This window comes from Aspergillus pseudotamarii (genome assembly GCF_009193445.1).
Source record: "Aspergillus pseudotamarii strain CBS 117625 unplaced genomic scaffold BDV38scaffold_1, whole genome shotgun sequence".
In the NCBI taxonomy this organism is placed as follows: Eukaryota; Fungi; Ascomycota; class Eurotiomycetes; order Eurotiales; family Aspergillaceae; genus Aspergillus; species Aspergillus pseudotamarii.
The window spans coordinates 113,477-140,621 of record NW_022475015.1 but is presented as its reverse complement, the minus strand read 5'-3'; the positions used below and the strand labels follow the sequence as shown (position 1 = coordinate 140,621).

General features: G+C 52.1%; 7 protein-coding genes across 7 annotated transcripts; 5 read left to right on the top strand and 2 right to left on the bottom strand.

Moving 5' to 3' along the window:
- The first annotated feature begins 122 nt into the window (after positions 1-122).
- On the top strand, positions 123-7,036 carry BDV38DRAFT_231642 (acyl transferase domain-containing protein). The gene is made up of 6 exons (XM_032052956.1): positions 123-177; positions 239-5,622; positions 5,697-6,185; positions 6,252-6,367; positions 6,422-6,820; positions 6,879-7,036. Exons 2-6 carry the CDS (start codon positions 315-317, stop codon positions 6,957-6,959), a joined length of 6,393 nt encoding a protein of 2,130 aa, XP_031919623.1. The 5' UTR covers positions 123-177; positions 239-314; the 3' UTR covers positions 6,960-7,036.
- A 231-nt stretch (positions 7,037-7,267) lies between these two features.
- On the top strand, positions 7,268-14,073 carry BDV38DRAFT_276644 (uncharacterized protein; the record flags this gene model as incomplete). The annotated part of the gene is made up of 16 exons (XM_032058262.1): positions 7,268-7,357; positions 7,445-8,092; positions 8,583-8,837; positions 8,900-9,431; positions 9,495-9,724; positions 9,782-10,061; positions 10,113-11,161; positions 11,239-11,401; positions 11,458-12,012; positions 12,060-12,183; positions 12,250-12,321; positions 12,376-12,426; positions 12,489-13,172; positions 13,237-13,320; positions 13,389-13,769; positions 13,830-14,073. The coding sequence occupies 16 exons, from the start codon at positions 7,268-7,270 to the stop codon at positions 14,071-14,073; spliced, it is 5,442 nt and encodes a 1,813-aa protein (XP_031919622.1).
- Positions 14,074-15,395: 1,322 nt separating this feature from the next.
- On the top strand, positions 15,396-17,527 carry BDV38DRAFT_289492 (extracellular metalloproteinase; the record flags this gene model as incomplete). The annotated part of the gene is made up of 5 exons (XM_032061248.1): positions 15,396-15,752; positions 15,803-16,197; positions 16,255-16,805; positions 16,865-17,279; positions 17,341-17,527. The coding sequence occupies 5 exons, from the start codon at positions 15,396-15,398 to the stop codon at positions 17,525-17,527; spliced, it is 1,905 nt and encodes a 634-aa protein (XP_031919621.1).
- Positions 17,528-18,475: 948 nt separating this feature from the next.
- Positions 18,476-20,334, bottom strand: BDV38DRAFT_289490 (amino acid permease/ SLC12A domain-containing protein). The gene is made up of 2 exons (XM_032061247.1): positions 18,654-20,334; positions 18,476-18,588 (listed from the first exon to the last, which is right to left on the bottom strand). Exons 1-2 carry the CDS (start codon positions 20,272-20,274, stop codon positions 18,563-18,565), a joined length of 1,647 nt encoding a protein of 548 aa, XP_031919620.1. The 5' UTR covers positions 20,275-20,334; the 3' UTR covers positions 18,476-18,562.
- Positions 20,335-21,609: 1,275 nt separating this feature from the next.
- On the top strand, positions 21,610-22,985 carry BDV38DRAFT_289486 (uncharacterized protein; the record flags this gene model as incomplete). Its single annotated transcript, XM_032061246.1, has 1 exon — positions 21,610-22,985. One exon carries the CDS (start codon positions 21,610-21,612, stop codon positions 22,969-22,971), a length of 1,362 nt encoding a protein of 453 aa, XP_031919619.1. The 3' UTR covers positions 22,972-22,985.
- Positions 22,986-23,730: 745 nt separating this feature from the next.
- BDV38DRAFT_231637 (uncharacterized protein) lies at positions 23,731-24,201 on the bottom strand. The gene has a single exon (XM_032052955.1). It carries the CDS (start codon positions 24,094-24,096, stop codon positions 23,779-23,781), a length of 318 nt encoding a protein of 105 aa, XP_031919618.1. The 5' UTR covers positions 24,097-24,201; the 3' UTR covers positions 23,731-23,778.
- A 1,380-nt stretch (positions 24,202-25,581) lies between these two features.
- Positions 25,582-27,087, top strand: BDV38DRAFT_276639 (uncharacterized protein; the record flags this gene model as incomplete). Its single annotated transcript, XM_032058261.1, has 1 exon — positions 25,582-27,087. One exon carries the CDS (start codon positions 25,582-25,584, stop codon positions 27,085-27,087), a length of 1,506 nt encoding a protein of 501 aa, XP_031919617.1.
- Between the last annotated feature and the right edge of the window lie 58 nt (positions 27,088-27,145).

Below are 27,145 nucleotides of genomic sequence, written 5' to 3'. Positions count from 1 at the left end.
TTTAGAGAGCCAACACACGTCAGATTCTAGTTTGGGGGGGAAACTAGACTGGGATGTGAGGCTCGAGGGCTGCAGGCTGAGCCCACGCTGCATGTTAGCGCGTATGCGAAGTGAGACGCTTAGGGCTGACTTCCCGATTCGGGTTCGAAAGCGCGACCCGTTTCGATTAAATATCTTGCGAATATCTTCAAAAACAAAGAGAACCGGAAATTAGCCTTGCAGACACAAAGAAGATCAGATCCATACTAAACAAAGAAGAAAAAAGCACGAAGACCCAACCGACTTAATCCACTATACTACGATTTACCGCCACAATGTTCTCTACGATTAACGCCTCGCCCGCTTCCCGTTCCCCTTCCTTGGCCAGCGCTGGTTCCGCGGCCTCTTTTGCCTTGGGCTCTGGATGGGCCACTCCCGAACTTCTCTCCACCTCCTCCACTTCTTCCCATGCGTGTCAGACCCTTACCATTACCTATCATGCCTTTGAGCATTCCCTCACCGTCGCTAGCGGCTCTTACCCCACGGCTCTGCAGCTGCGCGACGACTTCCTCCATGACCTGAGCAAGACTCCGGGTGATGAGGAATTGTCCTCGCTGGTCGAGCTTTGGGCTCGATTCCTCAGCTTTACTGTGCGCCGCCTGGAGCGGGAGCGCCGTGGGTTGAAGGAGGATGACTTGCGGGTGCTCCTCGCCACGGCGATGGACACCTTCGAGAGAGACATCCTGTGGAATCGGGAAGTGCATGGAGTGGTGAAGGAGCTGGACGCAAGCACCGATGTGAAGTCAACCATTTTAGCGGCCTATGTTCAGGCGCGTCATGCTTTGAGAAAGATCAGTCGGCCATCCCACCCGCCGTCGGCGCTTATGACGGCTGCGTTGGACCGAAAAGCGCACTTGTACACCGTGTTTGGTGGCCAGGGTAACGATGAGAATTATTTCGACGAGCTGCGCATGGTATACAATACCTACCGACCACTAGTGCGTGACTTGGTTGTCTCCGCATCCAGCATGCTGCAGCGCCAGTCCCTCGACGACCGCTTCAGCCGCTTCTATCACCAGGGTCTGGATATTATCACTTGGCTGGAGCATTCCGAGCGGGCCCCAGACTCAGCCTACTTGATCTCCGCCCCACTTAGTATGCCGCTTATCGGCCTTCTCCAACTGGCTTGGTATCGCGTGATTGGGCGTGTTCTGGGGTCCACTCCAGCACAGATCCAGGCTGCACTCGCGGGTACCACTGGCCACTCGCAGGGCATTGTGACCGCAACGGTTACAGCCGTGGCCCAGTCATGGACCCAGTTTGACAACCTTGCCCTGGATGCCTTGCGCCTCCTGTTGGCCATTGGAGCCTACAGCCAAGACCACTTTGCAGTAGCCGAGCTGCCACCAGTCATTGTGGCCGATGCGGAGGCTCATGGCGAGGGCTTTCCGGGACCCATGCTCAGTGTGACGGACTGCCCTCTTGAACAACTCCAAAAATACGTCGACGCCGTCAATGCACACCTCTCGGAGGACGCCCGCATTGCCATTGCTCTGATCAATGGACCACAGAGCGCCGTGCTGGCAGGTCCCCCGTTGTCCCTGCATGGCTTCAACGTCTGGTTGCGTGGTGTCAAGGCGCCTGCGAAGGGCACCCAGCACCGCATTCCTTTCAGCAAGCGGAAACCCGAGATCAGTAACCGATTCCTCCCCATCACCGCCGCCTTCCATAGCAGTTACCTGGCCGATGTCTCCGACGCGGTTCTCGCCAGTGTCCCCGACTTGACCATCATGGGCGACGACCTTCGCATTCCCGTGTTTTGTACGCGCACGGGTAGTGACTTGCGGGCATTCGGGAGTCAGAATATTGTTCCCGACCTGGTGGCAATGATCACTTCCCAGGAACTTGTTTGGACCGAAGCCACCAAGTTGCCTGGCGCCACGCACATCATCGACTTCGGCCCGGGAGGCGTATCCGGTATTGGTGCGTTGACCAATCGACTCAAGGATGGCACAGGAGTCCGAACCATCCTGGCCACGGTCGCGGAGGGCACCAACACAGACATGGGCTATCGCAGCGAGATCTTCGACTGGAGTCCTTCCCCCGGTCTGGCGTACGGTCAGATTTGGAGCGAACAATACCAGCCACGGCTGGTTCAAGTGTCTGGGAGCCGCCCCATGGTCGACACCAAGCTGAGTCGCCTGCTAGGACTCCCACCGGTTATTGTGGCGGGTATGACCCCGACCACAGCGGCCTGGGACTTCTGTGCAGCGGTGATGAAGGCTGGTTATCATGTCGAACTGGCGTTGGGAGGTTATCATCGCCCGGACCAGCTTGAAACGGCCATTCAGCGTCTATTGCGAGAGATTCCTCCGGGTCGCGGAATTACTGTCAACATGATTTATGCTGCCCCCAAGGCAGTACGCTGGCAGGTTCCGTTACTCACACGTCTTCGGGCGTCGGGAGTACCGATCGAGGGTCTTACGGTAGGCGCTGGCGTTCCCTCGCTGGAAGTCGCTACAAGTTACATCCGCGATCTTGGGTTGCGCCATATCAGCTTCAAACCAGGGTCGCTCCCGGCGATTCACCAGGTCATTGCAATCGCGCGTGCCCATCCCAACTTCCCAGTAATCCTCCAATGGACTGGCGGTCGCGGGGGTGGCCACCACTCTTTCGAAGACTTCCACCAGCCAATCCTCCAGGCTTATGGTGCAGTACGTAGCTGCTCGAACCTGATCCTGGTGGCAGGCAGTGGCTTCGGAGGGGCCGATGACACCTTCCCCTACCTCACCGGTGAGTGGGCGCAACGCTACAACCGGCCACTCATGCCCTTTGACGGCATTCTGCTGGGTAGCCGCTTGATGACCGCCAAGGAGGCTCATACCAGCCCAGCGGTGAAGCAAGCGATTGTTGCGGCACCGGGTGTGGCTGACGAGGCCGACTGGGAACAGACCTACACACAGCCGGCAGGAGGAATTATGACGGTGACCTCCGAGATGGGAGAGCCCATCCACAAATTGGCGACGCGTGGGGTGCGCCTCTGGGCGGAATTGGACCGGACAATCTTCAAACTCGATCGCGCACAGCGTCTCACTCAGCTGCAGAAGCAGCGGGACTACATAATCCGCCGACTGAATGCCGACTCCCACAAAGTCTGGTTTGGACGCGACGAGCTAGGGAATGTGGTGGATCTGGAGGAGATGACCTATGCGGAGGTCATCTCGCGGCTGGTTGAGTTGACGTACGTTAAACTCGAAGGCCGTTGGATTGACCCTTCATTCCAGCAGTTTCTGTTCGATTTCCTCTTGCGCGTAGAAGCACGAATCGGTCACGAGAGAGAGGAAGAGAAGGAGGGTGACGACATGGAGATTACCTCTTCTGTGGTCGCCAGCGTGGACGACCTTCACGACCCCCAACCAGCTATTGACAAATTCCTCGAGCAGAATCCCTACGCCGCTGACCAGCTCATGGGTACACAGGATGCCCAGTATTTCCTGCATTTGTGCCGACGACGCGGGCAGAAGCCGGTCCCGTTCGTGCCCGTGCTGGACGAAAACTTCGAGGAGTACTTCAAGAAGGACTCGCTGTGGCAGTCGGAGGACCTCAACGCCGTTGTCGATGGTGACGTTGAGCGTGTGTGTATTCTGCACGGACCAGTCGCAGCGCGTCACTCAAATGCAGTCGATGAGCCAGCGCGCAAGATCCTGGATACCATCCATGAGGGGCATATTGAGCGTTTGGAGATGCGGGACCCTGACTACTTTGAGGATGGGATCCCCATTGTTCATTGCTTTGGGCCCTACCCCGTCGTCAGTGAGTGGAGCATGGCGCAGGCTGGTATCCACTGCGTCCCCGTTGGTAACACTGGGTCGCTTCTATACGAGGTATCTCCTGAGATGAATACCCCGATGCCATCGCTGGACCAGTGGTTAGCTGCGCTAGGTGGGACGCAGGGTGGCTGGCGCCAGGCCTTCTTCAATGCTCCCACGATTGTGCAGGGCCGGGCGATTTCTGAGAACCCACTCCGCCGACTCTTCCAGCCGACGCGCGATTCCTATGTGATGGTCCAGACCGGTCACCGGTCCGACACAACTGTTTCGTTGTTCGAATACCGCCCACATTCTGAACCGGTGAAGGTTGTCGATATCCGGGCTGACGAATCTGGGTCCATCACGCTGGAGATCATCAACTACCGTAACGCTGGTGGTGCGGCTATCGGCCTGCGGCTGATGTACCAGTACCGGCGCGATGCGGTGTACGCACCCATCCATGAGATCATGGAGGGTCGCAATGAGCGGGTCAAGGAGTTTTACTATCGTGTGTGGTTCACCAGCTCGCAGCCGAAGAAGTGGACATCCGTGCACGATACATTCTGCGAGAATGGCCTCGAAGTCACGGCGGATTCGATTGCAGAGTTTGCGCACTGTGTGCAGAACGCGAGTGATGCATCCAGCAAGCGTCGTGGAAAGACCCTGTACGCACCGCTTGACTTTGGCGTTGTCGTAGGCTGGGAGGCACTGATGAAACCACTCTTCTCGCACGAGCTGGACGTAGATCTCTTGACCCTGGTGCATCTCACTAACGGGTTCCGCATCCCGCCAGACGCGCAGCCGATCCAGGAGGGCGCTGTCCTTGAGACCAAGTCTCGCATTCAGGCAATTACGATCGAAGATGCTGGTAAGCTTGTGGAAGTGCGCGGTGATGTCTACCAGGAAGGGAAGGTCGTCCTCGAGTTGACCAGCCAATTTCTGTACCGCGGCACGCACACGGACTGGGAAAATACCTTCCGTAAGGTCGATGAAGAAGAAATGGAATTGTGCCTCAGCGGACCGATGGAGGTGGCCCTGCTGAAGTCCAAACCGTGGTTCAAGCCACGGGATGCTGACCTAGATCTGCAGGACCAGACGCTAATCTTCGTACTGCAGTCGACCTATCAATACGCCAGCAGGGACACGTTCAAGGCCGTTACCACCGTTGGTGATGTGCGTCTGAAGTCCTCACTGCCTGGTCGGTCTAGCTCTGTTGCCACAGTAGCCTTCTACGCCGCCACCTGTCGCGGCAACCCAGTCATGGACTACTTACAGCGCCATGGCAGCCCAGTCAAGAAACGGCACATGTTTAACAACCCTATGCCACTCACCGGCGATGGGTCGTCACTCATGATGAGAATGCCGGACTCGAATGAGGCCTATGCCCATGTCTCCTGGGATTTCAATCCCATCCACGTCTCGTCCTCCTTATCTCGGTATGCTGATCTACCGGGGCTCATCACGCACGGCATGTACACGTCGGCACGTGTCCGTGGTCTCGTCGAGCATTATACTTGCGCGTCGGCCATTGGTGCGTTCCGTAGCTTCAACTGCTCGTTCACCAGTATGGTGCTCCCTGGGGATGAAATTGAGGTTATCTTCCAGCACGTAGGTATGCTGGCGGGCCGCAAGATCATCTCCGTCGAGGCGAAGCATGTCCAGCGTGGAGAGACCGTGCTGCGTGGGGAGGCCGAAGTGGAACCGGAGGAGACGGCGCTGTTGTTCACGGGCCAGGGAAGTCAGCAGAAGGGGATGGGAATGCAGCTGTATACTCAGAGCGAGGCTGCACGGCAAGTGTGGGATTACGCTGATACCTACTTCTCCGATAATTACGGTGGGTTACAATTGATTATCTTCCCTGCCTTAAGAATTCTTGGTTGGTTAGAGCTTTCACTAAACGATACTCAGGTTTCCGCATAACCGATATTGTCCGCAATGACCCAAAGGAGCTCACCGTGTACTTCGGAGGCCCGCAAGGTCGGCACATCCGCGAGAAATACATGAGCATGAAGCGAGAATCCGTCGGCACCGATGGAAACGTCCAACTTCTCCCGTTGTTCCCCGAGATCGACGAGGACACTGAGTTCTACACGTACCATGCACCCCAGGGGCTGTTGTCGGCTACGCAGTTCACCCAGCCAGCTTTGACGCTGATGGAGCTGGCGATCTTTGCAGATCTCCAGGCGAGAGGATTAATCTCGGAGCGGAGCTCGTACGCCGGTCACTCGCTGGGCGAGTATGCAGCCCTCGGTGCGGTCGGGAAGATCTTCAGTGTGGAGAGCCTGGTGCAAGTGGTATTCTATCGCGGATTGTTGATGCAGTTCGCCGTGGAGCGCGATGGCCGAGGGCAATCCGACTTCCGGATGTGCGCGGTTGATCCAAGCCGGGTCTGTGCGGGTAGGTTTAGTTGTCCTGATGCACCTGGCAGGTTGGATTCAGTCATTACTCACATGGACTCTCTAGGCTTCGATCAAGCAGCGCTGCAGCTGGTGGTGGAAACCATTGCAGCCGAGACGGGACAGTTGCTGCAGATTGTCAACTTCAACGTTGCAGGGTTGCAATATGTGTGCGCTGGACAGGCAAGCCTTTCACTTACTCTTATTCTCTCTTGCTCACTCGCTAACTCTCCTCAGACCCAACCTCTCCAGTGTCTCAAATCGGTCCTCGATCATATCAACGCGACCGCTGCCTCTCTTCTCCCTTCGAACGTCCTGTCTCCCGACCAGCTAACCTCGCTAGTAAAATCACAAGTTGCTACTACCCAAGCCAGTACAGCCCTCACGCGAGGCTGTGCGACAATCCCTCTCAAGGGTATCGACATTCCATTCCATTCCTCGCATCTCCTGCCCGGTGTGCCTGGCTTCCGACGCTGCTTGCTGGACTTGATCGACCGTCATGCGCTGGACCCGAAGCGATTGGTCGGAAAGTACGTTCCTAATCTGACGGCGCGGCCGTTCCAATTGACGAAAGAGTATTTCGAGATGGTCCGAGATTTGACTGGGTCTGCTGCTCTGATGGGAGTCTTGAACGAGGTGAGTTACCGTTCGATATCGCTCAAGGTTGTTAGAGCAATGCTAATGTAGTCAATAGTGGGAAACCTATATGAGCACTGCTGGAAATTGTGGAATGGAGAAGATTGAGTCTGTTATTCAGTCGATGAAGGTGTTTTGATGTTTTTTTTGTACCCATGATTTGTTGTTTTGTACCGATAGACCTGCATCCTTCAATATACCCTCTACAGCATTGAACTGTCTAAAACAGCACCAGCGTAGCATTAGATTGTGTCACGGTAAAAACTCAGGCCCGTGCTCTCGTGCTAAAATAGGCAAGGATGGGGCTGTTTCATTCTTACTGTCCGAGACCTTCAAGTCAATGGTGGGGGCTTTTATTTATATCGCGGGTGGCCCCCATCGTTTTGTTTTTTATATCTTAATGACAATTCCTTCCTCTCTAACAATTCTCGATATACAACCGTTGCCATGTCTACCTACCAATTCCTTTCCGCGTTGGGCGGCGTTCTCCTGCTCTTTTTCGTCTACGACTCCAAAGCTATTCCTGGATTATGGCATGTTAGTGATAGACTCTGCACATCCCGCTGTGTTTGACCTCAAATGAAGCATTGGGTTAACTGTGACGGCGTGATTACAAATGAATAGGCCCGAATTATCGCAATCCTCATGAACCACCTTGTTTGGAAGCGCAATCAATCCTCCTCAGGCGATGGTCCATCCACCCTCTTTCGCCCCTTGCGGACCCGATCCTATTGCTCTCTGGCGGAAGTCGATTTCAACCTCCACAAGTCTAACAGCACATTCTACGCCGATCTGGATATTAGCCGGATCGAGTTACTACTGCTACTCTTCAAGGATGTTATTACACCATTGTCTCCCCCATCGAGAAAGCCCCACAGTGAAAGAGCCCACAAAAGTGACGAGAAACAAACCGGAAGCTTGAAACATCTCACGCCTGCTCTCGGTGGCGTGTCGTGTATCTTCCGAAGAGAGATCAAGCCCTGGCAGCCGTATGATGTCGAGTCACGAATTCTGTGCTGGGATGACAAATGGTTGTACATTGTTAGCCATTTCCTGAAGCCCGGTATGGCGGGTTCGGAGGAAAATGTTCTTGCGTCGGCTATCTCGAAGTATGTTTTCAAAAAGGGTCGACAGACGATAGCACCAACGGAGGTTCTCCAGTTCCTACAATTGTTGGAGGATGGCGATGATGCTGATGCTGATGCTGATGTCAACGCCAATGCTGACGCTCACGCTGATGCTGGCATTGGACGGTCGGAAATGGGGCCGAAGGTGAGAGGCCAAGACGATCAGCAGGAACACATAGACGTGAAACAAAAACGTGGTCTAGCACTAGCAGCACATCTGGCCGCATTAGATGGTCTTCATCGCGTGGCATAATTGTTTCAGAGGAGCCTGAAGTAGTCTTTCGTCAGAGGTGGAGTGGGGGTGGTGGGGGGCAGATCTGGCAGGAACTAAGGGGAATCAGTAGAGATTTGATGAGCCTGCATGTCATGTACGCCTGGATAATGAGTTTATAATGTGATATTGTGAGTGGGATCTTGGTAGAGTGCCATTAATAGAAGAGGCGTCGTAAACCCTAAGTTCGGCGGCTCACCGTGCATATGAACTACCGTCATTTCGGGCCCACGAGCACCGCCACGAGTCAAACCCTCGAGTTTCAAATGCTGATGAACAAAAGTTGATCACCCATGATCTACTTACTATCTCATAATGTGGAGGATACGACCATAAAGGAAAAAAAACAATCAAACGTTACTAGTTCACAGTCTCAATGTCTTCGTTCTGGCTCCATTCCAGAGCGGCGGCAGCATGCCCGATTGCTGTCGAAGATACCTTTGGGCCTGTTGTCAACCATGAGTGCAAAGATGGCTTTGATTTCACACTATACTTCGAAGAGACAGTCCTTACACTGCCCGTGACGCTCTTCTTTCTCTTCTGGGCCTTGCCACGCATTTACCACCTGAGACAACAGACGATAAAGGTGCAGGGAGGATATCGGTATTTCGTAAAGCTAGTATGATGCGCCCGAAGCGAAAGAGCCCATGAGGACAGTATGAAAACTGACTTAGTTACTAGGGTGGATATGCTCTGTTGGCCGTCCTCCAGCTAACCCTCGTCGGCCTCTGGGCAGCGCCGTCGGGAAAAACCACCCGAGCTACCGTCGCAACGGCAGTCGTGTCCTGGCTGGCTTCCATCATCTTCGGTATTCTTTCGCACTATGAGCATATCTGTACTATCCGGCCTGCTACCATCAACTGTGGCTACCTGTTTCTTTCGTCGATCATGTCATTGGCCGAGACCCGCACATTATACTTTCTGGAGAAGAACCGATCGATTGCAGTTCTCTATACGGTGACCTTGTGCATAAAGGTGGTGTTGTTGATTACTGAAACCATGTCAAAGAGGTCCCTTTTAAGACGAAACTATAGAGATTCACCTCCAGAATCGACCGTGGGGATTCTGGGAGAATGTCTCTTCTGCTGGCTCAACCCGCTCTTAATGCTCGGCAATCGCATGGATCTTACGGTTGAGCTGCTTCCCCCAATCGAGGACTCACTTCGGTCTACGGGGCATGGTGAAAGCGGGTTACATGCGCTCTGGAGAAAGAGTAAGTTTGTTTGTTCCACTTCTGTGCAATGAACCGGGGCTGATGACAGCGTTATAATTCTAGGACCGAACCGGAATTCCCCTCACAGTTTGCTGTGGGCATGTTGTCGATACTACTTGGTTCCAATCCTGTTAGGCGTCTTCCCTCGAGCACTACAGGTGGCCTTCACGTTCGCGCAGCCCTTCCTGGTCGAAGCAACCACGACCTGGGTGGCCTCGAACGAGATTACCCACCCCAAGGCACAGGGTTATGCACTGATTGGAGCGTTTGGAATAGTCTACACGGGCATTGCGGTGGGTTTTCCATTCCATAAATGTAGCATGATGTTGATCTGATACGGAGAATACCAGGTTTCTACGGCCTTCGCCCATCATCAGGCATATCGAGTGGTCTCCATGATACGGGCAGATCTGGTTGACATGCTCTACAGTCACGTCATGGTCATGCGTGACATTGACGTCGAAACCAGCGCCCCCGTTACGCTAATGAGTGCAGATATGGAGCGTATTTCAGGCGGCCTACACTACATTCACGATGCCTGGGCTTGTATTGTCGAGATTCCTATTGCGCTCTATTTGCTATGGCGTCAGCTGGGGGTCGCCAGTATCGCCCCGATCATCGTGGTGTTTAGTATGTGATGCCCCTCCTTTTACTATCTTACAAATTGCTAACGTCGAGTAGTTTGTATGGCTTTGTCGTTGCTTATATCCGGACTGGCCGGCCCTCGCCAGCAGGTCTGGCTCGAGGCCATTGAGAAACGTGTCGATATTACGGCAAAGGTTTTGGGATCTGTAAAAGGAGTCCGCACGGCTGGATTGACCGACAAGCTGTTCAACCTCGTCCAGACCATGCGCGTTGAAGAAGTCATCAAGTCCGAAAAATTCCGTCGACTGCTGATCCTGGTGGTGGGTGTGGCCTACAGCAACGTCACACTCTCCCCGCTGGCCTCGTTCACCATCTACGCCCTCATAGCACGTCATAAAGGCGATGAAACCCTGACGGCCGCCAAGGCGTTCACATCGCTAACCTTATTCACTCTTCTTGCCACTCCAATCTCTAACCTGGTTGAAGCTGCAACGGGTGTCGCCACCGCAATCGGCTCCATTAAACGAGTGAACGAGTTTTTGCAGTCAGACCCACGAAGGGACGACGCACATGAGCCCCGAGGGACTCGGAGCAACATCAGCATCCCCGCCAGCGTTTTGTCTAGCGCACTGACGGAGATTGGAGTCGTCTACGACGGAAAGGGTATGTCTGTTGTGGAAGGAGTGCCCAGTATCTCCAGTCGCGAGAAGTTACCCTTGTACTACGAAGTCACTGGCCCAGTCTTTGTGGCAGAGGGCCGCAGCGCTGGCTGGGAAGAGAGTAAGCCAGCTGTCGTACATGATTTAACCTTTGAGATTCATCGAGGGACGGTGACATTTGTCGTTGGGCCCGTCGGCTCTGGGAAGTCCACGTTTGTGCGTGCGTTGCTGCGAGAGACGCCCATCTTTTCGGGAGGGTTGAAGGCTGATCCTGACTCGATTGCGTACTGCTCGCAGACACCATGGTTAACAAACAATACCATCCAGGAGAATATCTTGGGAGAGTCACTTTTCGACCTGCGCTGGTATAATACTGTGATCGAGGCGTGCGCCCTACATGACGATATCCGCAAACAACCCAATAGGGATAAGACCATGTTAGGGACCCAAGGCGCTATTCTTAGTGGGGGGCAAAAGCAACGCGTGGTATGATTCCTTTGATTTACTTTGATCTCCAGTAATTTTCATGCATAGTCCTATGCTAACCCAGCACATCACAAAAGGCTCTGGCCCGGGCGGTATACTCCAGAACAGAGACTATTATCCTGGACGACGTCTTCAGCGGACTGGACCGCACGACGGAGGATGCGGTCTTCAATGCGCTGTTGGCCCCAGGGGGACTTTTACGGAAGCTGGGTACGACGGTGATCATGACGACAAACAGTCGTACGTATCCGCTCGATATCCCCTGTATACTTCACCCTATTCTAACAATATGCCAGCCTCTCGCCTCTCTGTTGCGGACCATATCATCGCCCTGGGCCCATCAGGAAACATCATGGAACAAGGAACATACAAAGAGCTCCATTCCCGAGCTGACAGTTATATTCGTAGTCTGGCAGTCCTACCGAAACGGAAGGCAACGGTCCATCTGGAGGCCCCCGAGATCCCGATCCCAAGGGCCAGGGCCCGGAATCGACTGTCTCAGAACCGGTTCTCGCAGCGGTTCTCCCAGAGGTTCTCTCAGCAATTCTCCCAGCAATTTTCTCAGCGTTTCTCCCAGCGGTTTTCTCAACAGTTCTCACAAGATCAATTTTCACAGGTACAGTTTGGACAAACTCAGCTCGTGCCAAACCGCCTCTCCCAAAATCGGCTCTCTCAACATCGCCTCTCATTGGCGAGTCCAGAGGTTCAATTAGAACCAACACCGCAGGAGGATGGGCGACGGACGGGTGATATGTCCATCTATTGGTATTATGCCCAAGTCCTGGGAGTGTTCCGGTCAGCGGTTTTTGTTCTTTTGATAATGGCCTATGTGGTTACCATTACATATCCTTGTGAGTGTCGTCGAAATGGTGAAATGAGCGCTTACTGACGAACCTAGCCATCTGGGTGGAGAAATGGGCAAGTTCAAATGTCGATCATCCCAACGAGAGACTGGGATATTGGCTCGGGATTTATGCATTTATCGCCGTGATGGCCACTTCTACACTTGTCACTTCCTGCTGGTGAGTTCTCAGATCCGAAACTGATGTCTAATATTTAGCATTTCCCTCATGCTGATCCTCAACTAGGCACCTGATGGCGAATTTGGTAGCTCGTGGTGCCCGAAATATGCATGCTGAGCTCCTGAAGAGTGTTCTAGAGTAGGCCCCCCCGTCTTAATATCCTGTCTTTCCCTCCCTCAGCTAACCCTTCAGTGCCCCGATGTCATTTTTCCAGACCACCGATCTAGGCAACACGACGAACCGGTGAGTATCAGCCAAGGCAGCTTCACATAGTGAACGGGAATGTTTGCTGACATCTCCCCCAGATTCAGCCAGGACCTGCAGCTGATCGACATGGAGCTCCCCCTCTCTGTCCTGAATACTATCCTTACCTTCTTCACCTGTGTTGCCCAAATGGTGGTGATTTGCACCGCTACGGGCTACATCGCCGCCACCATCCCAGCTTGTATAATCGCCTTTTATTTTACCCAACGGTTTTACCTTCGCACCTCCCGACAGATCCGATATTTAGATATCGAAGCCAAAGCCCCGCTGGTCTCCCACTTCTTGGAAAGTCTGAGTGGCCTGTCCACCATCCGGAGCTACAAGTGGGAACACCATTACCGCCGACGCAACAGTAAATTGCTCAACGATTCCCAGAAGCCCTTCTATCTGCTTTTCGCCATTCAACGCTGGCTCGAACTGGTCATTGCCCTGATGGTGGCCGGATTTGCCGTCGTCCTTGTATCCATAGCGGTCGCCACGCGAGGGAAAGTTAGCGCGAGCTTCATTGGATTGGCACTACTGAATATCGTTACCTTTACCGAGAATTTGCAGGGTCTAATCAAACAATGGACAGTTTTGGAGACATCCATTGGGGCAGTGGCACGAATTCGGAACTTCAAGTCTACTATTGAGTCGGAGCACTTGGAAGACGAGACAGCGGTGCCTCCCCCAGACTGGCCAGCCCAAGGAGCAATTGAGTTCACCAATGTGGTGGCTTCCTACAAGTATGATTCTATGTCTTCTCATCCTTTTTAGTTTGTACCCCCGGCTGACAGACGTTGGTCATAGGAACTCCTGGACTCGTGCACTCGATAATATTTCTCTATCAATTAAGCCAGGCACCAAGGTTGGGATCTGTGGCCGCTCCGGAAGGTTGGTTCTCGGCTTTTGCTCTCCTTATAAACTGCCTTTCTTTCTTCCAAGCTAATAACAAATCACAGTGGGAAGTCTTCGCTAGTATCCTCACTGTTCCGCCTCATTGAACTAACCAGCGGCACGATCAACATTGACGGGCTAGACATCTCTCTGCTGGGCCGCAACCACCTGCGCGCTCAGCTGAATTGTATCCCCCAGGAGCCATTCCTCTTGCCCGGCTGTTCCGTTCGCCTCAACGTGGATCCTGGCATTGCAATCCATGACGACATCATTATTGATGCCTTGAAGAAGGTTCAACTCTGGGATGCGGTTCGAGAGCTCGGTGGCTTAGATGCTACAATTACGCCTGATACCTTCTCCCCGGGTCAGAAGCAACTCCTCTGCTTCGCCCGCGCGATGGTACGACCAGAGGGGAAGATTCTCGTCCTCGATGAGGCGACAAGCAGGTCAGTGATCCCATAGTATTCACTTCTTTTGATACGATAGTTAACGTGACCGTCCTTTAGCATTGACACCAAAACGGATGACCTCATCCAGTCGCTCATCCGGAGTGAATTTGCCGATCATACTGTCATCGCCATTGCACATCGACTGGAAACCATTGTGGATTTCGATGAGATTATTGTCGTTGATGCCGGGCGCGTCGAAGAGCAAGGTCCGCCGGCGGTTCTGCTCGAGCGCGGAGGGGCGTTTGCGGAGTTATACTGGGATAAGGACCGGAGTTCGGATAGGACTCCCTTAAGACTTTAGATTAGGTGGTTGCTTTTGGTCACCCTTTCTTTTTATTCCTTCTTCAGACCTCGCCTTCCTGTTTCCTCTTTTTCATGTTGGTGTACATATACGTGATTACGATAGATAGCATGCGCTAGCACCTTTTATAGTGTACCTCTAGTTGAAGGGCAGAATCAAATGTCATATTTTTTCATATATCATTGTTGATCTTGAGGCTACTGCCCATGATGGGTGTATTGAGCTCACGCCAGAAGGGATCTTGCTTGACCTTCCTCAAGTTGTGAGAATGCCCAATATCTGTTGGTATTAAGCCCATGCCGGGCAGAAGCCGGCCTTCGCCGTGAATTGACATGCAGGATGTGTAGCCCCTGACTGGGATCCACTTCATGTATGGCATGTTTTCCTAGTACATTGAATATACTTCGGCAATTCCCCCACCTCAGGATTTACCACGATAGGTAACTTGGCAAGGAAATTCCTCACGTGCACATACTTCGTGATAGGCGGCTTTTGTCTACATTTGTGGCCCTAGGTCATGCCGGGGTCTGTACAGTACATGGTTAGCCCTCGATATCGGGCTTGGCATGCTGTCTGAAACTTGCGGCACAGAATCTCCTGACCATTAATGGGGTTGAGCGACAAGGATAGTTCATGGAGAGTATGAATAGTGGGGTAAAGATGCCTGTGGCCCTGTTCTCTGTTCTAGGGACTAACAATTTGGACGTTGATAAGCGCCGCCGAGGTTTGTACCTGCATGTAACCCAAGAGAATGCCAAGATGATTCTGAGGAATCACCGTCTTTCCCCCATTGGGCACTTGCATAAAAGTCTCGGCATTCATTTCCCGCGTCAATTAAGAGCAATCTAATGTCTTAGCAACTTGCCCTATTTGGGAAGACCCTGAATAAATGTATCGGAGAGCCGACGGAGTGGTTTCTTCAATACAATGTCGCAATTGCTTTGGGGAGATACCTATTATTCAATGGCCCTGGATATTCTTCGCATGCTCTTCACGGAGTGGTCTACCCCTGGGTGATTGCTCCACCCTGAGGTGCATGAAGGTAACCCCGAGCAGCTATAGATGACGTTTGTCGGATATTGCAGGAGTTTGACTGTGCAGCTGATTGCTTTATTTTCTACAATGATGGATGGTACACAATATGTCTAGCTCCGGGTTGTCTCGGGCCAAGAAGAAATGCTTCTTTGCAATGAGCCCAGTGCGTCGAGATCTCCAATTGAACTGGTATAAATAATGCCTGCGCGTTGCAGATTTCAAGGCAGAACAATTCCACAGATCATCTTCTATCATTTGCATTGAGTCCAACGTCCTCGTAGTTCACGATGCGGGGTCTTCTACTGGCTGGAGCCCTTGGCCTACCTTTGGCCGTCCTTGCGCATCCTACTCATCATGCACATGGGCTTCAACGTCGCACAGTTGACTTGAATTCTTTCCGTTTGCACCAGGCGGCAAAGTATATCAACGCGACTGAGTCTTCAAGTGATGTTTCGTCCTCGTTCTCTCCATTCGCCGAGCAAAGCTACGTGGAGACGGCCACTCAGCTTGTGAAGAATATCCTGCCGGATGCCACTTTTCGTCTCGTCAAGGATCATTACATTGGCAGCAATGGGGTTGCTCACGTCAATTTCCGTCAAACAGCCCATGGCCTTGATATTGACAATGCGGACTTCAATGTCAATGTATGTTACCGTCCACCTATACATTGTTCCATGCTAACCGCATCATTAAGGTTGGGAAAAATGGAAAGATCTTTTCCTATGGCCACTCCTTCTATGAAGGCAAGATTCCTGATGCCAACCCTTTGACCAAGCGGGATTATACCGATCCTGTGGTAGCTCTCAGGGGAACCTCCGAAGCTTTGCAGCTTTCTATCACTCTGGATCAAGTGTCCACTGAGGCCGCCGAGGACAAAGAGTCCTTCAATTTCAAGGGAGTATCCGGCACCGTGTCGGATCCGAAAGCTCAGCTAGTCTATTTGATGAAGGAAGACGGCAGCCTTGCTTTGACCTGGAGGGTGGAGACCGATGTTGACAGCAACTGGCTGTTGACGTACATTGATGCCAATACCGGCAAAGATGTCCATGGTGTGGTGGACTACGTAGCTGAAGCAGACTACCAAGTATAGTGAGTATTCGAAGAGTGTTCATGATATTCCGGAATCAGACTAACACATACGCATAGTGCATGGGGCCTGAATGATCCAACCGAGGGCTCTCGCACCGTCATCAGCGATCCATGGGATTCGTCCGCATCTGCTTTTACCTGGATCAGCGACGGTGAGAACAACTATACCACCACTCGCGGTAACAACGGAATCGCGCAGTCGAACCCTACCGGTGGATCGCAGTATCTGAAGAACTATCGGCCTGATAGTCCCGATTTGAAATTCCAGTACCCATATGCGCTCAACGCGACACCCCCAGAGTCCTATATCGATGCGTCAATTACTCAGCTTTTCTACACTGCCAACACGTACCACGACCTGCTCTACACCCTGGGCTTCAATGAGGAGGCTGGTAACTTCCAGTACGACAACAATGGTAAAGGAGGTGCTGGAAACGACTACGTGATCTTGAATGCTCAGGACGGCTCGGGCACAAATAACGCCAACTTTGCTACGCCCCCCGATGGACAGCCCGGTCGCATGCGCATGTACATTTGGACTGAGTCCCAGCCTTATCGCGATGGCTCCTTTGAGGCCGGTATTGTGATTCACGAGTACACTCACGGTCGTATGTATCCTCCTTGAACCCCAGGATAAGACAGTCTCAACTAACACCACGGTACGCAGTTTCTAACCGCCTTACCGGAGGGCCAGCTAACGCCCGCTGCTTGAATGCCCTTGAATCCGGTGGAATGGGTGAAGGCTGGGGAGACTTCATGGCCACGGCGATTCGGCTGAAGTCCGGCGATACTCACTCGACCGATTATACTATGGGTGAATGGGCCGCAAACAGGAAGGGGGGCATCCGTGCTTACCCATTCTCTACCTCCTTGGAGACCAATCCTCTTACCTACGTTAGTCTCAATGAATTGGACGAAGTGCATGCTATCGGCACCGTGTGGGCTACTGTGTTGTACGAGCTGCTGTGGAATTTGATCGATAAGCACGGCAAGAACGACGGCCCCAAGCCCGAGTTCAAGGATGGAGTTCCGACTGATGGCAAGTATCTTGCCATGAAGCTGGTAGTTGATGGCATGGCATTGTAAGTGACAACCCCGTCCCTCTCTTTTCTAATTATTCCTCGGGCTAATCTTGGCATTTAGGCAACCCTGCAACCCCAACTGCATCCAGGCTCGCGATGCTATCCTTGATGCCGATAAGGCTCTCACCGACGGTGCTAACAAGTGCGAGATTTGGAAAGCGTTTGCTAAGCGTGGCTTGGGTGAAGGCGCTGAATACCATGCATCTCGTCGGGTGGGCAGCGATAAGGTGCCCTCCGATGCCTGCTAGGGCTATTAGATAGTACCATTGATAGCACGCAATTGCTCGGTGAATACTTAATAGTTACTACTGTTCATAATCTGCATCACCCGCATCCTCGGGCTCTTCAGATGAGGAAGACGGCTCCTCACGCCGCGCTGGCCCCCTACCTCCTCCTCCTCCTCCTCCTCCTCCTCCTCCTCCTCCTCCTCTTCTTCTTCTTCTTCTTCCTCTTGCTCCTCTTCCTCTTCCTGCTCCTCTTCCTCTTGCTCCTCTTCCTCTTCCTCTTCCTGCTCCCGCCGGCCCTCCACTGCCCTGATTGCCCCCGTCTCCCCCGCCACCGTTGCCTCCAAGTGGCCACCATGGACCATTTTCGTGGTCGTATCCTGCCATTGCAGCCCTCCCAACCAAGTGGTCAGGGCAATAATTGCCAACTGGTCGCTCCTCAGGAGCACGAAGGGTAGCGCATTTCGTGTTGGAACCTTGTCTTTCTTCACATTGAATAAAAGGCCCACGGACCGTGCAGCCGCACAAGTATCGTTCTCTCATGTAATGACACCTCCAATATATAAGACAACATGCAGGATAATGATCTTTGTCCTACTTACATCGCTGGTTTTGTTGTGAATGTGAGTAGCTATTCTAACCTGTTAGTTTCAACCGAGTATTCTATGGGCATACAGCTTACGAGCCTCTTCTCGGTATGAAAATTTGCAAGAAAATGTCGAATAAAGCTGAAAAGCTGGGAGTACAGTCACTTGGCCGCATTGCACGGATTTATACGCCTTCAAGCTGTATGGTACCTTCCTTATTCTGTGGGATGCAAATGTTTTATCAAAAGAGGCAGCCGCCTGTTTCATTCCTTCCACAGTTGATAGACTGCATAGTAATAGCGCTTTGGGACTACCTAGAGACTTACTAATGAAATATCGGTAAAGCCGAACTGTGAAACATTATCTGTTGACGCTGAAAGCGAGGCCAAGGTAGCTAAATCTGGATCCATTACAGCTCACGACAAAACCACATAGGAAGGACAAATCGAACGTGCAGAGGAGCTGCGTCGCATCATGCGATCCAGAACCAGACTCGTTCTACGTCATGTTAGCGGAAGTCAGTCATATACACTTTCGGGGCATTGGTCATAAATTGGACATACCGAGGAAATTGCGAGGCTTCGGTTGCTCCCAGCTGGCCTCCAGCCGGTCGGCCTCCTCCTTCCCTGACCAGAGATCGATTTCTTCGATCTTGACGATTGAGGTACCTTTGACAAACTTGTAGCTGAGATACAGGGTTCCAAAGATGGGGATAGCGATGTAGGGCGGAATGAAGGTTTTTGCACTAAAGCGGCCAGGGAAGAAGGCGTCGAATCCGTTCAAAAGTGCCATCAGAGTGGATACTATGACAGCAAAGTATGCCAGATACGGTTGCAATGGCGATTTCAAAGGTAGACTTGACCGAGGAACGCCATGATATTTCAACGCTTGGTGAAATCGGAGGTATGTGATCCCAATGGCAGTCCACACAACCAAGGTACTGACGGAACTCAGGTTACTGATCCAAAAGAAGACCTCGGCGGAGCTCGAGGAGACATTGAGATACACGAGGAGACTCAGTGCGGTGGTGATCGCCACACAGGCATACGGGACGCCGAACTTCTCGTATCGAAGGAACCGCGGTGCCTTGCCATCGAGAGCCGTCGAGTAAAGGACCCGCGTCGATGCATAAAAGAAGGAATTGCCGGCTGACACAGCCGAGGAGAGAATAACCGCATTAATGATAGACGGCAGTGCTCGAATCCCGCCGTTTTCAATTGCGATCACGAACGGGCTGGCTCCTGCGCCCTTGGCACCAGATTTGATAGCATTCAGCAAGCGGTTGTCGCGTGCAGAGACACACATGCCGACGAGAAAAGTACTCCCAACGTAGAAGATCGTGATGCGCCAGAACACGCGACGTACAGCCTTGGGGATATTTCGTCGCGGATTTTCTGTTTCCCCTGCGGCCACCACGACGATCTCACTTCCACCGTAGCTGAAGATCGCTTGGACAAACACCTTGAGAAAGGCGAGGAAGCGCCCCAGCGCACCGGTCTTGAGATACTCCTCCATGGGGTGGCTCCAATACCGAAATCCGATCCGATCGTGGGTGGGTGCGCCACCGAGAGTGATGATTAACATGAGCAACATCAAGCCTACAATCGTCGTCAGCTTGATCGCCCCCAGGACGAACTCTACCTCGCCGTAGGTCCGGACGGGCAGACTATTGACCACGACCATAGGGACAAAGAGTATCGTGATCAAAACGGCAGGCGACACGGAATTCGGCCAGTATTCAATGACCATCGCCGCAGCGCTGATTTCAATGGGCACGCCAATGGCGAACTGATACCAGTAATTCCAGCCAAGTGCAAAGCCGAGGGCCTCATCCACGAACCTTGCCCCGTAGATAGGGACAGCACCCGGCAGAGGCAGCCAAGTCGCCATCTCTCCCATGCTGTTAATCACGGCATAGAGATCTAAGCCGCTAATGGCAAACGCCAGCGTCATCGACAGTGGTCCTGACAGCGACAGCACCTGGCCCGTGCCGACAAAGAGACCGGTTCCAATAGCGCCCGAGAGTGCTAGAAACTGAACATGGCGAGATTTCAGGCGGCGTTGCAAGCTTCCGACATTCTTCTGTTCCAGAGTGGGCTTTGCTGACGCCAGTATGTCCCCATCTTGTTTTTCAACCTGATCAACCGCCTCAATCTCGGGATCGCCTTTGTTCGGTGGAAGCATTGCATATGATCACGGAATACGAACACTTCAAGTATAGCCAGTGTCTTGCGCTTTTGCAAGGGCAGGTGGAGCGACAATCGACAGACATCATCCACTGATCGGATCGGATCTGAAGTGCATGCAAGTCCAAGAAATTGCGGGGTAAAAGACAGGGATAACTCCAAGCCATGCATTGCATAAGACTGAGTAACAAAGATTCTTAGTAGCATAAATATGCACTGCACCCCATACATCGGGCAGTGATCATCTCGGCTCGTATCGCATTGCTTCGGTTAGGGCTCATTTCTTTGTTTGCCCTTTACAATGCCTCATGTTCGTTAGTCACTCAACCCCCAAATGTCCAGAGAACCTAGTCCACAATTCTGCTCAGTCCCTCCCTGAGAGCCGTCCCGGTTAGACTTTTAGAGTAGTAAAAAGCGTTAGCTCACGGACCAAATAACGGGGAACTTCTCAGAGAACAAAACTGTTCAGCATGTCCGTGCCTGGCTGGGGAGCCTTCACTTCCGCTAAATGCATTTTCCGAGCGATCAGTTCTGAATATCCAAGGAAGATCGGTCCACACATAGCGGGGACACTGTTCGCCGAGGTGCTGGGCAAAAGTACAAATCTTGGCTTCATTGATAGGGTTGAGCTATGAGCAAGCAACAGTAATGCCGAAGATGTTCCGAGCAAGATAAGTCTGAAACCACGGGAGACGGGAGAGATTTCAAATTGAGACAGAGGATGATCCCCACAATCTCCCCCCTTTTCCGTTTCAAGTCTGTTCATTGGAACCTGCTTGCTCTCTCGAAGCTCAAACCATCGGCACTAAAGTTCTCCTATGCTATGTCCCGTTGCCCCGCAAGTTCCTTGGATCCTGGCTAAATCTCGTGATTTAATGTCAGGTCCGCAACGAGGGTTGTACTTTCGGTCCCTAGGCAGACTTACATGGCTGGAAGAGGCCGTGTGGTGGACCCAATCATGGCTTCAGAGAGCAGTGGACATCACATCACATCACCAGGGCTATTTCACTTCCGCTCGATTAGGTATCCTGAACCCCCGATGCCTGGCTGAAGACGCCGTTCGAGTATGGCTCCTCCTTGGCCAAGACGCTTGAACAGATACATCCGGTCTCAGGTACTGCGGTTGAGGAGCACGGCAGGACATGCTGTCTTGAAATGTCTCAAATTAATGTTGGTCCCTGAAGCAGGTGATCGACGACCACCATTGTTGCTTCAAGTGATTCTTGGCACACTTGGGGTCCTGCGTTTCGAACTACCGGGACCGGTATAAATAAATGCGGACCTGGCGCCTACATGAAGGCAGTAATCCATTATCTCCTTCTATTCGAACACCATGGCGTCCAAGAAACAGATCATTCCGATACTTCTTTTGTCGGCAATTCAGGCCTCTGCAGTACCGGCCCCGCAAGCGAGTTCTACTGCTCAGCCAACATCATTCACGGCTAATCCCAATGTTGGCCCTGGAGGAACTAGCTACAAGGACTCCGACCATTTTCGGCTCTACTCGTCGGGTCAGGGCAATGCCGACGCGGTTTTAACTATGCTTGAAGCCGCCTATAGCTGCTATGTCGGTGACCTTGGGTGGACCACTTCAGGAATCCCATATAACGCGGACCCCAACACCGTGACGACACTGTGGAAGGAAAATGTCTACGAGGTAAATGATCTGGGCGGTGCCGCAGGCGTGCAAAAGTCGGACCCCAACACCGGTCTCAGCTGGCTGGAGGTGATTCCGTCTTCGCTCGCGGATCCGAGAGTCACCGTCCATGAGTATGGTCATGCCCTCACCTATCACAGTCGGAACTGGGTAGACCAGACCGCGACAGGTGCATGGTGGGAAACGGTCGCCAACTGGGTGGCCGATACATTTAACACCTCTCCACTATGTGCTCAGGCAAGGTCCAACCACAACCAACCGACGGGTGAGAGCATGATCGAGCTCAACAAAGTGATCGGAGACTCCTTTCAGGTCATTGTGGATGGCTCGACGGGGAGTGGCAACTACTACCAGGCGTGGCCATTTTTGACTTATTTGACCAACAACCCGGACAACTATGCGGGTTTGGGCAGCGATGTTGTTCGCCAGCTGTTCGAACAATATGCGAAGGGCAGCAATGAAACTCCTCTCCATACCCTTGCGCGCGTTTCGACGGCCGCATCCGCCCAGGAAATCGTCGGTCGCTACTGGGCTCGCATGGCCTACGTGGATATCGGCCACACAATTGCTCAGAAAGCATTCCTCAACCAGAGGAGCGGCCTCAACTATGCGAATGTCGATTCCCAAGGCGACGGTGCCTATGTGGTCAAGTCTTCTCGCAAGCCACAGTACATGGGTGCCAACATCATTCCCCTCAGCAATACTGGAACTGGCCATGTTCAAGTTAGCATTGCTACCGACGGGGTATTCTCTGCAACGCTTGCTATCCGCAACACCAACACGGGCACTGTTCGGTATGTCTCGCTCGAGAATGGGTCAGGCTCGGCTACCCTGACGAGCAATGAAGAGGCCAGTGTCGTGATTGCCAATACCCCCAACACACTCTACCAGTATGATGCATTCAAGCTCACTGAGGAGGTTCAGCAAGGGCTGGACTATACCATCCAGATCTCCGGAGCTACTGTGCAAGGCACTTCAGAATCCTCATCCACAACAGGGTCAACAGGATACCAAGGCTTACCTTCCTTCTTTGGTTAATCATATTTGTACTTATGTCGATTGATTCCTGAATTTCTCCATCAAGATCTAGGCAATGCCGGACTCGTTACGATCGGGAGAGGGGTAGCAATTAAAATATAGATATTGAATAAGTAAATCAATTACAAAAAACTAAACTAAGTATGTAAATAAGTATTATTATTTAGTTTTAGTTCTTATATATTATTTACACTATAATATTATAGATATTAAATAAATCTTGATATATAACAGAGAAATTAATATTATAGTTATCTATACTATAGCCGCTATTCTAAGATATCTTTTACTCTGAGATTGTTTTTACTCTAAAATAACTCTTCTCTAGAACAGTTTCTATCCTGGAATTTGTCTTACGCTGGGGTGGTGTATGCCCTGGGGCATCATTCTGCCACTCGTGACCGTCTTCGATAAGATAAGTTGCAGGGTTATACTATCTAGGACTATCTACTCCGTAGACTCTTTTGATATACCTGCATAGCTAGACATTCAGTAGTTCAGCTCGAGCAAGTTAATAGAATCTTAATTGATTGATTGATTGAGGACGGAGTAGGCTACACGAAAGAGGTTCTCAGTTGCGTGTCCTTCTATTATGTATGGATATGATTCTAATATATCCCAATGATCAACTACAAGCATCCAGTAAGTTAGACTGCACTTCTACGCAAAATATTTCTTTCGGCTGCCCTTTGAGAATCCCCTTCATCAGGTTCTTCATCAACATGATGCTTCATTCAGTGTCTAGACTAACACCATGATGAGACTCTAAAGTCTCCCACGCAAACACGTCAACATCCGTAATGGCTATCAGATATCAGTATTATTTTTGGGTCCAACAATAAAGTCAGTCCCATCCCTGTTAAATTTCCTCGGACGTCTGACTCGAAAATTATAATTCGCCTTGAGTGCTACACAATTGAGGAAATGTTGAGGTAAATCAGCCTCCAAGAATGCTCGATAATAGGCCTCTCTGTTCGGAGGGTGTGGATGCCACATGGTTTCCATGCGTCTCCTGTCATTTGCCTTTCCCTCCTCCCAGTGATACGTGCAAGCCCTGCAGTAGGTGCCTGGCTCCAAAATTTGTGTCCGGACGTCCCAGTATGGAAATGTCGCAGTTGCCTGCATTCTCCATGAGGGCTCCTCACTGTCTTCGTTCTCATCTAGTGATGTTGGCTTCAAATGGCGCCGGGGTCGTCCACCAGTGTAGGTTCCTTGACGCCGGTGTTTTTTCCATTGCTGAATCCGGCATTGGTAATCTCTTTCGCGCTCCTTCAGTCGAGTATGGTACGCCCGCTCCATTTCCTTTTCGCCCCCGTGGAGCTCTATGCCCAAGGCTTTTGCTTGAGTAACATCCACTAACCGGGGTCGGTACTGTTCAGGTTGGTTAATAATTGGAAGCGATGATCGACGCATATCTGCCTGAGTCAAACCGAACCGGAAACAGACATCACGTGTGGGTTCGACTTGGTACTCGGCTCGGAGAAAATTGCATTTATAACAGGAACGGGTCAGGGTCGGGAAATAAAGAAGAGGCCCGAAATCAGTACATGTCCGGCACCAGGGATAGCAGAACTCAGTAAAAAGCCAACCGATCGGGAAATATGAAGAGCACTTGGTTATATCCATGATTTGCAGTGTATCGGAAGCCAAGGCCCTCAATAAGGAGTAGGCAGGAAGCGATTCTACTAAACGCCTTCCTCTCATACTGACTCGACGCAACATCCCTAGACTGGGTAGATCAAGATTGAGAAAGATCAAGTGGAGCACTTCGAGCGGAAGCCGATCGAACAGAGGTGTGTACTTCAGATGGGTTCTTGGTTCCTTGCTCGGTGGAGCTTTGTATAATCTCACCGCGGGCTTGGAATCATCTGGACAAAGCCGGAAATCCAGGGTATCCGTGTACGGCTTCTGGCACCGAAATGCTGTGCCTGAAGCCATATTGATATCGAATGACTTTAGTAGCATAAACCAGGTGCATGATAAAAGATCAATGCTCTTCTCTCCCTCTTCTTGAAGTTCTCGGCCCCTCTTTCCAGTGTTAGCATCACGAATACGTACGATACCGGGACCGTGGCCGGAGGTGCTTCCTTGGTTGAGTGAAAGAAAAAGTCCACGAGGTCCCTTTTTGCGACTGCCAGGGGAGGTTGTTGCTCTTGGGATCAAAGAAGGGCTAACGATCGAGATATGCGACCGGATGAAGAATCTACAGAAACGCCGCAGAAGTCACCGTCGTGTCACTGCAATTGCCAATCGATACTCTGAACGACGTTGCGAACAATAGTGGACTTGGACGGACTTTGTGCTCGGTCGAAGTTTCCCCAGTGACCTTTTCGTGACACGCATCTATTCCTCTCCGTCGCTTCATGAGATCGGCTCAGACTGACATTAACCAGACGGCTCTCTCCCTTCAAGAGGCGGCATACGATCTTGGCATTGAAGATGACCCACAGTGGGACTTCCTGATCGATAGTTAGCTGGACAACCTTGCACTGCATAGCTGATTCATCTCCCGCGTACCTGTATGTGACCAGCGGCTTGCATCGTCAGAGTACGTGGCCTGATTGTTGCCTTCTAGAGCCTTTGGGATATGCTAAAGAATCCCCCACAACGATGGTAACCACTCCTCAACGTTACGCGACGTTCTTTACAAAATCAGGATGTTTATGCTTCGGCGAACTACACAACCTATGGTCCGGCAGCTTGGCGCCTATCCAAGGGTTCCCTGGCATTCAGCCTCACCGGTCGGGGACCGTGAAAGCACATCATCTGGAGTTCAACGTTCCCGCGCGAAATGGCAGATGGCAAGCCTTCCAACTGGTTGATATTGAGACTGAAATGGTGTCGGGTTGGTTTCTATCTCACTCGGACGTTGACCCCGACCGGGAGATTGCGCGGATCCTTCGCGTTTCGGGTTCTCCTTACGAACCCGACTGTGGGAGTACCATGAACAATGAAAAGACCAGCGCGGCGGGTGTGCTCGTGATCAATCGGTATGACTGGGGCTACTACGATGCTCGCGGTCGGGACGAGCTCAATGAACAGTCGGACGGGCCAGATCGAGAGCGTAGACGTGTGGATGTCGAGGCCTCTGAATCAGTCGGGGTTGTGGACTACGCCCAAGCGAAGAGTCAAGTCGCAGCTTGGAAGGTACAATCGCCGGATGGACGGCGCGGGGGCGAAGCTGGAGTGTGGATGCGAATTCCAATGGCCGAGTACAAGTTCGGCCGATTTAGTTTCAACGACGACCGCGTTGCTCACTCCTTTCTTTTCTTCTCCGGGAGCACCGATTTCACTCGGACATCGTTTGTCGGGCACCGCCGCCCTCTACGGAAACCAGAGACAGATGTAGAACGGTTTGAGCGGCGGCTTCGGGAGGGCTTTGACTTCTCAGGGTTACAGTTCTTGCAGATGCATTCTGCGCCTCCGGACAACGCCGACATGATTTCTCTTTGCCCGCCACCCCCACCGGAGTCCGCTTGCATTGGACCATATCCCCCAGGAGCGCACATCCTTCGGGCGCAGGAGCTGGACGCGTTACGACTTCACCCATTTAAGCCACATGTGCCTCCAGAGATAGCGACCAGTCAAGGCGTCTGTATCGAGACCAGCGCGAGTCAAACCCGGCCACTTGCAGTTTTTGTCGACTCTTGGAAGGATCGTGTGGTTGACCTGATCAATGAGCTTATCCTCAGCTATCTGGAGCGACTTGTCTTTCCCTCTGTATCGTTCAGGACGCCTTCGCTGATCGCCGATGCTCTATTCGGAAAGCCCACGGCGGGAAAGTTACTGAATATCTATTGCCACTGCTGCTTAACACAATCGGGTGCGGAGCCAATTCCTCACTTCGATGCGGACTATGTGAGTCGCAAGATCAAGCATTTCCTAGAGTCTCGTGTCGCCGGTCAGTTTGTGACCATGGAAGAGGAATCTGTCGGGGGCATTGCTCGAGTCGTCGCGTACCTGATTTCGGAGGTCCTCGAGGTGTCTAGTAATGCCGCACTTTGTAGCCGGCGTTATGGCATCGTACCCGCTGACATCCGCATCACTGTCTACAGCGACCCAGAGCTGTATGATGTCTTCCAATATTCCACTGTCCTGTGGAAGGGGCGCGAGTAAAATCCCTCTCACTCTGTCCAGACATGACTATTAGGTTATTGTTGCCTACAACCTTTGT

Coding starts and splice junctions, on each gene's coding strand:
- BDV38DRAFT_231642 (XM_032052956.1), top strand. CDS start 315: ATGTTCTCTACGATTAACGCCTCGCCCGCTTCCCGTTCCCCTTCCTTG. Junction 5,623..5,696: donor CTACTTCTCCGATAATTACG/GTGGGTTACAAT, acceptor AACGATACTCAG/GTTTCCGCATAACCGATATT. Junction 6,821..6,878: donor TGATGGGAGTCTTGAACGAG/GTGAGTTACCGT, acceptor TGTAGTCAATAG/TGGGAAACCTATATGAGCAC.
- BDV38DRAFT_231637 (XM_032052955.1), bottom strand. CDS start 24,096: ATGCAGGCAACTGCGACATTTCCATACTGGGACGTCCGGACACAAATT.
- BDV38DRAFT_289490 (XM_032061247.1), bottom strand. CDS start 20,274: ATGCTTCCACCGAACAAAGGCGATCCCGAGATTGAGGCGGTTGATCAG. Junction 18,589..18,653: donor GAAGCCTCGCAATTTCCTCG/GTATGTCCAATT, acceptor AACATGACGTAG/AACGAGTCTGGTTCTGGATC.